This window comes from Penicillium canariense (assembly GCF_028826845.1).
Source record: "Penicillium canariense strain IBT 26290 chromosome Unknown utg000002l_segment0_segment0, whole genome shotgun sequence".
Taxonomy (NCBI): Eukaryota; Fungi; Ascomycota; class Eurotiomycetes; order Eurotiales; family Aspergillaceae; genus Penicillium; species Penicillium canariense.
The window spans coordinates 1,450,009-1,461,633 of record NW_026622729.1 but is presented as its reverse complement, the minus strand read 5'-3'; the positions used below and the strand labels follow the sequence as shown (position 1 = coordinate 1,461,633).

Sequence of the window (11,625 nt, the reverse complement as noted above, 5' to 3'; positions counted from 1 at the left end):
ATAAGTTACCTTGCATCGACCACTATTCAGAGCATCTAGCCCTCAGAGGCTTACCAGGAAGCTGCGTGAGGAGGTCTTTTCAAGATTGGGATCAAATTGCTCAGGAAGTCGAAAAGAAATGGGAAAAGGTGAAAAATACAAAAGCACAAAAAAAGGAGACTAGCGTAGTTCGAACCCCACTAGACTACAAGAAAAAAAAATTGGGGTGGAAACGATTTTTGTTAAACCTGTCATTTATTTCCTGAGTAAACCACGGACCCGAACGTCACCCATTTTAGCCAACCTGCATAACTCATGCTTAGCTGGGTATAGCTAGTTATCCTTCCGTATAAGTGGGTCGCTATTAATTGAAGGCCGTCACCGTCGGGTAGGCCCTGAAACGAACAGGCACTGTCCGCTGGGGGAAGAGCTAGCGCGTATTAGACGAATCTGATGACGAGCTTAGCCTCGAAAGTTAGGAGTACTAGCCGCCCCCTATTATTATCAGTAGTATCGTTACTTGTAGTAATAGTACGTCTTAGCCGAAATATTAGACATAACACTTCGTATATTGCAGGCGAACACAATAAGGTCGAAGGATAAGGTAATGATGCATCTCGGTAAGGAAGAGGTACAGAAAGGAGTAGAGATCATCGTTGTACAGGAACTGTAGGTATAGGACTTCGATGGTGGTGTCAGTGGCGACGATATAATACGAACGTACTCGTAAGCGCTAGGTAGACGCTTCTATATACTACTAAGGCCCACACCTAATAGCGTAGGGGAGAAAGGCCGCCCTTACATGTGCATATACGTAAGTAAGCGTATCGAACCGAAGACTTGGTCTGTCAAGTACCACTCTAGATACTACGGCACAGTAACGGTAAAAACATCAATAGGCAACATCTATGTGTACAACGTATATATAGTAGGGAAAATACATGGCGAGGACGCGGCGTAGGGAGGCAAGAAGCGCAGCGGCAGCAAAACGAACGTTGAGGCTATTAAGAGAATAGTTAGGAAGCGCTGGGAGCGCTGACCATCATACCTGATTGAGGGTATAGAATGTCCTCATCTCGCTCCTGCTGGTGGCGCCTCTTGTAGCTTTTATTCATGAACTGGCTTTCCTATTCGCCCTTATGCGGGTTCTCTTCTTCAACTCGCAAGGCAACTTTCTCTCCGACAATAGTTTCAAATGTCAATGCCATTCCAGCTGGAACAGGCTGTCAGGTTTGTATCTTGCCTGCATCGGCTGGATATGAAGCCCTGCGGCAAGCCGTAACGATAAGCGACGAGTGATTCTCCGTGTAGATGGGTTCGTTTGATAGATAATATCTAGGTCTCATCGGTCGACAGTTGAGCTACATGAGGGATGGACAGGTTCAGCTCGTAATAGTACGTAATGGGTAGGCGGTCATCAGCTCTTCGTCTCTGGGACAATTGGCACGGGGCAACGCAGAGGTGATATGGTAAACAAAACTGAAGCCGAGTCCGTGGGGACGCTATTCAGATCCTAAGTGTAAGTACGCGGCCCCGCATTGCGCTGGACGCAAACTCCCGTCGTTGGGGGAAGGGACAGCAACCGAAACAGACAGAGGACACACGCACTTGAAGCTTAGTATAAAACATGTGTCAAGACAAAATAGGGCCAAATCCTAGGCAAAATAACTACTAGACCAAGAATGCACTATAGGCAGCATTCTTAGTCTATACTGTTATTTATTGCTCCGATAACATGCCAGCACTGCCCGCTGCCTTTCCAATAACTAGCGCGAAGAGATCAAATAGGGCGCCCCCTAAAGCTAGAGCAAGGGAGTCTGCACGGAATCTCTATAAGAATAATGTCGACTTTGTAGCTCTCGCCCTATAGTCGCGTGATTTTGTAAAATAGTTGAGGTTCAATAGACGGTTGGACTTTTATAATGAATTAGCCGTCAGACAACTGACTATCATTTATTGGGTTTTAACTTCGGTCTCAAAGTCGAACTCCCTAATAATTAGCTATACCCACCGGTGCCTGATAGGTTAAACTATATTCTTTAGGTGCAAGACCTCCTCGATTCGACGGCCGGAATAATATCTAATACCTATAATCCGGACCGAGAAGTTTTTAGAGTTAGTATTAGAGGTTGCTGCCTTTGGGATCGTTCCTATGTAAAGCACTTATTATCTCATCCTCTGCTACAGATTAGTATAATAGTAGCTATAGGAGGGCGAAGTTCCAGAAAGAGTAGGCGGAAGAAGTAGGAGAAACTGTCGCACAAATTTATGGGGCATAATACCGCTAGACTAAAAATGCACCATGGGCTATATTCTTAGTCTATACAGTCATTTTCCATTTCGACAGAAACTAGTTAGTGAGAATTGGCAGAAAAGTAGGCGGAGAAGACTAGTAGGAATGTGGGCGGAAGGAGTAGGCAAAAGGCGGTAGGTAGCTCGGATTTTTTGACGTAAGCCACGAGATTAGTGCGAGTCTACGACGTTTGTATTATGAACTACTCGATATTAGTAGAGTATAGCTTGGTGCTAAGCGGTCGTAAACGGCCTTGGTAGCCTCAAAGTTGACTATTTCGTGCTTTAAAATAATTGTTTTAAAACCGGAATAGCGCGTTCTGTCCGCGTCTTCGCGTTAATGCTAGTGTGGCTTATGCATTTCTAATCTTAGTCCTCGGAGTGTCTTCGCGTTACTTGCTTCTCTCGATATACGCCGCTTTTCTTAGTACGACTTCTCTACCATTAAAAATGACCTAAACCGCACCTAAGCCAAGGGCAAAAGCCTTTAGGTTCAAATTCAAGACCGCACTTTTTAGCATTAACAATAACCCTGTCCCGAAATACCTCTATAAACCACGAATTTAATTCCTCCTTTCAGCCACTTGTAGTTCGCGAGCTTGTGGCCCGACCCCGATTAAAGATCTCTAAATTAATTACTTACCCCCCTCCACCCCCCTTATGTGGGTAATAATTAAATAGATAGAAAGAACTAGGTAACCTACGGGTCAGGTGCAACGACCATCTACAAAAATTTTTGTCGAAGCTTTTAGGCAGATATCGCATGTGGGCTAAAACTCGATAGCCTATAACCTCTTAGGTATAAGTATAGAGACCAGAACGTCTCGGAGTGTCAACCCTGACACTATCTCTCACAAATACTATACACCTAATCTTGATTAAATAATCTAGATGTAGTCGATAGACCTAGGAAATAAGTAGTGGTTTAAGGATATACTAGGCATGCCTGTGAGAGTGTGCTAATTTGCTAGTATTCCTATATAATTTATTCTAAAGGCTCGGTACAGTCCCACGAAATTGAATGCAGAAAAGAGTCCTCAAGTCGGCAATCGTTGTGAGCATAAATATAGGTAAAAGTAACACCGACCGGCCCCTTCTGGCACATTGAATACAGGGTGCTCTTTCAGCTACAATGACAGTTCAAGCTGTCCGTAACGGCGATGTCAGTGAGTTTGAAGGCGCCAAATGGCACTCGGCCAAGACGGCTGAAGGTTACTCGCGTCTCCTGTCGTCGTCATGATAGCCTTGAAGCGGATTCTGTAGTCTAGATGGGAATAATGTATCGTGTTCAATTTAACCTGTACCGAGTATATAATCTTAGTATCGGACGATCAGTCCGGAGTTCCCTGTTACATGGGAATAGGTGCCTATACTGGTAGTTAGGTCTTCTGACAGCTGCGGGCTAGGGGCATGTTACAGGCATAAGGATTAGCATAAAGCGTCAAATCTGCGACGCTATCTATGTCTATGTCTATGTCCATGTCCATCCAGAAAAGAGGTTCGAACTGCAGGGTCAGCGACACTTCGATCCGACATAGTGCCCGGTTCCTCGGCTGCCACTCACACGTAACGAGCGCGCAATCAGCCATGAAATCACAGCCGGGTATACGGATAAGAATACCCGCGGTCTAGTCGGCCGCTGATCTCGGGGTCGATCGACGGGGACTAAGGCGCCGACAGTATTTCTGTTTTCGCAGCCGAAGCTTGACGGTACCCCTACTCCCGTAGGCCGATGAGGTGACTAACGCTCTTCAAGACAGCAGCTGCGGGTCCATAGGCAACTCCTGCTGCGCAAAGTCGCGCATTTGCAAAGGTGCAGAGCCAATCCTCAGCGACTTTGATGAGGATGGCTTTGATAGGGCTTTCGCCTTTTACAAGCCAAGTCAGTTTACCGTGCGCCGCTCTTGATTCGGGTAGACTGATATGAAGCTGCAGCTGCGAGGGTGTTTCCGTTCCGGACTAAGGGTTGAGGTGGCCGTCGAGCTGGAAGAGGGAGCGGGCGGCGGCTGAAAAATCAACATCTCGATTACACAGGCTTCGCCCGGGGAGAGCTGGTAGTAGCTCACCTGAGGATCGGGAACAAACATCAAGATATTGTAAAGTTTCAGTAGTTATGTGCGTTTCAAAGCTAGCAAACACATCCAATAATCCATCACACCCTACTTCGTACCCTACCCCCTCGCTCAGGGTTGACCCTCTGTTCAAGCAAGGCCATAATCTATTTTAATTAACTTTCCAGTACATACGACTATAGGGTGTGGAGAACAGTCAGCCGTACCCAAGCCAGTTAGTAGTATGGTAGGTGACCACATGCGAATCCTGGCTGTTGTATGTTTTCTTGGTATTTTTTGATGGAGGAAGTGCCCTTCCTGTCCTCGTCCTACCAGGTGAGTAGATATACCTTTTGAAAGACAGGAAGCCCAGAAGATTGCGATACCCACTGCTGACAAGATTAACGTTTTTGCCGTCAATGGCACAAAGTTATGATCGAAATACACTACCAAATACCCCAAGCTAGGAGTGTGCAATGTTAATGTCATGGAGCTATGCCGTAATGAAAAGACGATTTTCGCACTGAGGCTTCTGCATACTAGTAGAAACTGTTCAACTCAGAGGAATATATGGATTGTGGAGAGTATACAGAGGATATAATACAAGAGATGAACCTGGAGTTTTGTAATTATCCACAGACAGACAGAAAGTGTTTACAATGGCTGAATACAATAGAAAATCAATAAACGACCTCCAGCGCTTTATCATCCCAAAAACGGCAGAAATATTACAAGCAAAATGTCGTAAGGCATCTAAGCAGACGGTAATATCAGACGGTCTCTGCTCGTTCCCTTGCTCTTCTAAGACTCGTTGTGCTAACTCTGCATTCCTTGATGGTTCCATTGTGGTACCAAGTGACTTGCACGTCGATCGGACGATTGTCGCCTAGAGTTAGGCCCCAGAAAAGGATAACCGAAGGGGAGGTATGGTGATTCAAGACTTGAAGGCAAAACAGACAAATTGGCTGGCGGTACCTGAAATGGTCTCCCCTAGCGGACAAAACAAATCGAAGAGGAAAAAAAAATAGAGTCATTCGACGGTGGTCATCCTTGCGCCCATATTCTAGGCACAGGCGGTTCCTGCTCCGTTCAGCCCGGTGCTTTGTCGCTTCGTGGTTGCCGTATTTAAGCACTTTCCCTTCATGACAATAAACAACGCCCCCCCTTCTCTCTTCCCCCCATCCCCCCATTTCTCTCACTCCGTTTCTCTCACACCATTGAATGATTTCTCTCCTCTTCATCCATCTCGTCTTCATCCATCTCATCTTCATCCAATTCACGGTCTCTTCTTTCCTTTATTCGGCCAAACTTGTGTCAATTGCTCCCCTTTTCAACTTTGGGTATCGACTACATATGCATGTGGCTGTCGATATGAATCTTCATTGGGGCGGGGGAAGCTGTGCTTCATGGGGATCGAGAGCAGGTGGGTATACCTTCCAATGACCAGTGATGAAAACCGGTCATCCTTCTGAGGGCTGCTTGGGGGCCCAGTGACGAAATAGCTAATCTTCTGAGCGAGGTATGACAGCTTTCATGCGAAGCCCACTTAGTCACAGGACGAACCCTCAAGACCTGGCTAACCCCATTTTTCTCTCTCTGTATGTTTCGGACCTCGCGCTTCCGCTTCAACATTGCATCCTGGCATGATCAGCCTTGTCGCAATTCGTCCCAGTCATATTGTACCCTTCGCAGTTCAGACTGATACTACTGGAGGGTCTTTTCTGGGAATCATGGCGGTGGGAGGTCTGAATCCTCTCGAGTTGATCTGATGGAGATTGCCCCATTCCTCGGTGCCTCGGACCTGCAGGTGTCCTCGAGGTCTTGGACCTGATGGGTCTTCCCTCCATGCAGGAGGATTGCCGGTTCTTTCTAGGACCAGGCCTTTGTTCCTCTGTTGATGGCCTTCATAGGCCTCGGAATGTTTTCTCTTCCCTTCGTTCTCTTATTCCTCCGACAGATCCACAGTTGAACTCTGCTCTCCTGTTCTGATTCCTTTTGCGCTGGCTTATTCATGCCATCATGATCTTGTGTTATACTGCAGCAAATAAGACATGAAGTATCTGTGTAGCCAAGAATTTGCTTGCCTCTTTGAAAGTAAATGGGTCCAAGGTTGACCGAGCAAATCTATGAGATGAGAATGATGGCGCAGTTAAGTTGAGTATGTTGTTATCAAAATTGTGGGCACTTTATGATAATTGCCTGCACTTCATTGGGCGAATGCTTGTTACGCGGCCAAGATACAAGTCTCAATACAAGTACGGTACAATATCACAGTCCTCCTCACGGTCAAAGGACTCAAACTTCCCCTTCAGTCTACCGCACGCAGAGTTGACGGGCTGCGAGCTGCGCGTCTCATTGAAGGCGGCCCTGCACATCCATGTCAGATCCTGGTTCTCGCGAAGGGAAGCAGCAATAGGAGGATAATGCATGTGTTTAGGGACTACCACGCCTTGCGTGGGAAGACTGCAATAAGACCCAAGAATCAAGGTGGCAGACTTCTCATCCTTCTTGCGTCCACTCTTTGGAGGAGCCTCCCGTGCTGGGAAGAAATACATATTTCGGGCCTCGACCGAGCGCGGCAGGAAAATCGGATCCTGGAGGGAGCAAACATTGGCATCGGTTGAATCCGGTGAACGGAACAGCGGGATGCGAATGATATCCAGCTTCCGATCTCGTTGTGTGAAGAAAAGCTCGTCGTCTGTCCAAGTCAAGAAGTAGGGCAGGTTGGACACTGGGATGTTCGTCACTCTGCCGAGATCCACCGTGGTGCGGAAGACTAAACGAGGCGGGCTCCTTGCGGTCTTTGAGTCTGACAGTCGATGGGTCGATACTTGAAGACTCAGCAGTGCGGAATCTGGCTCGCCCTCTTTTTTCTCTGTCGCGGAGCCTTCCAGTGCGGCAAAATGCAGATGCCGCCCGTCACGAGAGAATTGTGTTTTAATGAAGATATGGCAACTGCGGGACTGCGAGCGACACAACTCGCGAGTGAAGTATGTCTTGCGGTCGTAGTTTGCAAAGAGAATTTCCCCGTCGCCCAGTGGCCAGACGAGTAGAGGCTTGGAGGGGTGAAAGGCTGGCGGGGAGCCAAATAAACCGCCCTTGATGAAGCAGGTGTAGTGGAAAATGGGCTCATCCGTCAGCCTGGTCGGATCATAGATCCGGATGTTCGTTCGCTTGGTTCCTTCACCCTTGGTGGTCTTGTTACCAAGTAGCAGTTCCTCAAACAAGGCGCGTTCTTCGTTGTCCGAACCCTCTTGGCTGTCTGAGCAGGCGCTGTACTCGCTAGGAGAGTAACGGCTCTCGACGTCGGAATAAGCCTCTTGAAGCGTTGCTTGGTCGCCAAAGAACCCTTGGGCGTTGTGTTCCTCCGACAGATTGCTTTTGATTTCCGTGTCCGATAATAAGGCAGCATTCTCATCATCCGAGTCACTCGAATCGGCCTCAGAAGAAAGTTCCTCTCTCTCATGTTGTAGCTCCTCTAGAGTGATGCGCTCATTTCCCCAATCATTCCACTGCTCGTCGTCCTCCATCTCCTCTGACAGGGACTCTGTGGATGCCTCACTCCAAGAAGTATAAGCGGTATTACTGCTGACGCTATCAGAGGAAGAATAGAGCAACTCATCAGTGTGTTCTGAGTCTGATTCGGCGTCCAGAGCCTGATCTCTTTGCGACCAAGGCTCGGCGTCGAGGTCGTCAGCATCCTCCAGAGAGATCGAAGAGGCTGAGCTAACACTGGCCCTGGCCCAGATATCACTCTTGCTCGCAACAGTAGTTGGCTGTGTCGACTCTGCAACATTACCCGTTGCTACTTCATCCAGAAGTCTCATAACACTCTCTCTTTCCTGCATCACGATCTCGGCACAATCAAGAACCGTTTCTGGACCTGCGACAGACTCTGGAAATTCAATGTCTGTCTTGGAAATGGCTCGTCTGGTTGATACCGCAACAAAGTAGCCATTACTGGCCATTTCTTCGATGTAGTCGTTTTCAGATCTCAGGATTGGAAGCAGCTTGTACTCGTCGTTCTCTCCTTTGCAATAGACCTGGGATCCAACACGCATGAAATTCAGATCCTGGGTAAATGAAACAAGGTGCGGTCGACCAGGAACTTTCTGGGATGTTGGATATTCATAAAGCGGCCAGCTTGAAGACGAGCAGTGCAGCGTCTGTGAGCCCTTGAGCTTAGGCTGACGACCTTTGAGGTACCAGCGCTCGCACCTGAACTTCAATTGTTCACACTCCCTGGAGGGTGATAGAAGTTAGTGGGTGCTGTTTTTCCAAGAATCCACACAAGAAAGATACTCAGGACTGACAGGGTCTCCAACTTCAAAACTACCATCCAGTCTGCTGATTCATCCACAGCATCGAAGCATCGGAGGGGAGCTTCTAAATTTTGATCCTCGTCGGCCAAAAGTATCAAGCTCTTGTATCGACTGCGCCCCTTATGAAGGAAGTTCCGAGGGCCCAGTGCTCCAAAGAAGCACCTGTCGATCTCACCCATGTAGTCGCCTCCCCTGGTAGTGTCAACGTCCAGGAGATGACCCCATTCTCCAACAAAAACACCATAGGCTTTGACCAGGTCCTCACCACAGTTTTCCTGAAGCCAGTGGGGAAAGACGCGTTTGATATGTCTTCCAGCCCAGGGTCGGTAACTATTCCACCAGAACCGAAATTGGCCTATATATATCGCTTAACACTGTTGTCGTCAAGATGAGCATCAAGGGAGAAACACAATACCTTCCACTAAGAGACTCTGCACCTGCAGCAATGTGAAAAACTGGGGGCTGGCCACAAATTGCGTGACCCTTTGGCAGTATTCGGGTGAGAATTCAACACTATCGAGGTGCTTATCCCAGTACTTGGCTGCATAGGAGAGTAGATGCTGATCTGCGATGTTATTGTCATCTAGATCAACAAATGCCTGCTGTTTCTGGGTAAGAAGCTGCCGATACCGTGGCTGCAACATATACTTCAGGCATATATCTGCCATCACCTCGTTCGTCAGAGCATACGCGCTGGATTCGGGACCGTTTCGCAGGATTTGGGCGTTCTTCAAAAGGAAGCTTTTCACGGATCCATGCCACAACGTGCAAATCTCAACCGTACCCTCCGGCCCTTCAGACTCCTCAATTTGCACAAGGGGCTGGCAGAGGTGCAAGATTTTACCCTTGTAAAGCTTTTCACCTTTATTCATGTTAAGTCCCTCTTGACACTTTGCCATAGCGGTACATTCGCAGAGCTCGTCCAAACGTAACGGCCGTTTGGCGTGGACTATGCATGCAAGAATCACTCTGTGGGACTGATTAGCCTTTTTTCCACCTTTTCCAACCAAGTAGGTTGAAGTGAAGTTCAACATACGAAACAAATTCCCTCAGTGACGGATCGATACTTTCCATCTTTCTCAAGTAATACTTCTCGTAGTCCGCAGGCACGCCGTCCTCGATGTGTTGATGAATCATGGAGGGTGTCACCGCACGGGACAGTGCATTGAGCATCAGCGATACCCATAAGAAACAGCCTTCAGCCTTTTCGCGAAGATCTCGAAGAATGAGAGTTTTCTCTCCTTCATGAAGATCATGTTCTTCCAAGACAGCGAATTGGCGAGATAGGTAGGTCTCTATGTCTTGGCCGTTGATGTCTTTAGTGATTTCAATCAATGAAAAGGCCTTCAAACGAGAATCGAGACACGTGCGAGGCTGGGAACTACACCATAGGCGCAGATGATTAGATGTATCATCGGCTAGATCGCGGAAGAAGTCTAAGATCTCGAAAATCTCATCTTTTCTCTTATCGGTTTCGCACTCTTCATCCAATCCATCAAGAAAAATATAAGTTGCCGGTACAAGCTTCACTAGCATTCGGATCACTGTTTTGACATCCTCGGCTTTTGCAATTGTGTGCCCACGCTGCGTGAAGGTGTGTATTTTCTCGGGCATGTCGGTGTGTTTCACCAGTTCATTTGTGAGTTGCTCCGCCAGGCATCGGTAAACAAACAAGGCGGGAAAGTCTTCATCAAATCGGAAGTACTGGTAAATGACGGCTGATCGGCGCGGGGTCAGCTGTGACACCTGCGCAATCGCATAAGCTGTCAAGACTGATTTTCCGACGCCGGGCGCAGCTTTCAACCACAGCTGAGATGCTGGGTCACTAATCTCAAGCCATGATTTCCATTTGTCATGATCAAACAGCCAGTCGCAGGTCGCCGGGCTCCTGCGATTCAGATTGTTCTTCTGATGATGGAAATTGCTCTCGTTCAAAAGGGAAACCCCGGGACGTAGCCAGTTCTGGACATCCTTCACCTTCTGGGCCTTCCGATCGCTTTCGAGCATTTCCAACTGCTTTGCATATCGCTCCTCGGATAGTTGAATATATTTTGACTGTTCTTCTCGCGAAAGCCCGGCAAGTCGACGCTCCTCAGCCTGGTTTTCGCGCTCCCCTCTATCTATGCCTTCCTTCACGTAAGGCGCAAGGCGATCTATCCGTTTCGCACTCTTCTCAATTTTCGCAATGATTTCATCAAGCTTGGAAACACTGAACGGGACCACCGATCGAGCGAGCCGATTGGCGACACAACGATTGCATTCTTTCTCGACGCGCAGCCAGAAACGAATGATGTCAATGTACGAATCTTGTAGTAACAGTCGCATTGTTGTTGAATGCCCAAACAGATCCTCGCAATCGTTTAATGTTTCGATATGAGCATTCAAGTCTGCGATTTGATCCCCGATTTTTTCATAAAGGTCAAGGAATCGCTTCGAGCAGTCAATCACGGCCCTCAAGCAGCCCCATATCACAGCCGTCGGCATAGGGTCGGCGGAACACAGTGTGTCGATCACACCGGAATATGTAGAAAGAGCGCTCACTACACTCTTCAAGACTCTCCGTGCTGTGTTGGAAGCTTTGCGATCGGTTTTCAGTAGCTGAAGCTCCTTGATGTCTTCGTTTACAGCATTGGCATCAAGCTGTACTCCCTCCCTGAGTTGCTTTTGCAGGCTTTGGATGAGTTGGGGCGTTTTGCTTTTTCCAGAGCAACTTGCGATAAATTCCTCGAGTGCAACTGTAAAGGCCGAAGGAGCCGCTGGCCCTCCAGGGCCACCGGCAGGGTCGTCAGTCATTGTTTAGGCCAGCATTCAGGAAGCTAATAGGTTTCCCATTGGAGATAATATCTTCAACCAGAGAAATGGTTACAAACGGAGCCTGTGGATAGGGATTGGGCGATGCCGATCGTCAATCAAATGAGTTTCGCTTGGAACATATCCTGCATCAAAGAAAGTCAAGTGTTGCGATTTGGCCCCCACAGGCT

General features: G+C 47.9%; 2 protein-coding genes across 2 annotated transcripts; both read right to left on the bottom strand.

Moving 5' to 3' along the window:
• Window positions 1-6,568: 6,568 nt before the first annotated feature.
• On the bottom strand, window positions 6,569-8,383 carry N7482_003737 (uncharacterized protein; the record flags this gene model as incomplete). The annotated part of the gene is made up of 1 exon (XM_056685862.1): window positions 6,569-8,383. The coding sequence occupies one exon, from the start codon at window positions 8,381-8,383 to the stop codon at window positions 6,569-6,571; it is 1,815 nt and encodes a 604-aa protein (XP_056544604.1).
• A 1,242-nt stretch (window positions 8,384-9,625) lies between these two features.
• N7482_003736 (uncharacterized protein) lies at window positions 9,626-11,437 on the bottom strand (the record flags this gene model as incomplete). Its single annotated transcript, XM_056685861.1, has 1 exon — window positions 9,626-11,437. One exon carries the CDS (start codon window positions 11,435-11,437, stop codon window positions 9,626-9,628), a length of 1,812 nt encoding a protein of 603 aa, XP_056544603.1.
• Window positions 11,438-11,625: the final 188 nt, after the last annotated feature.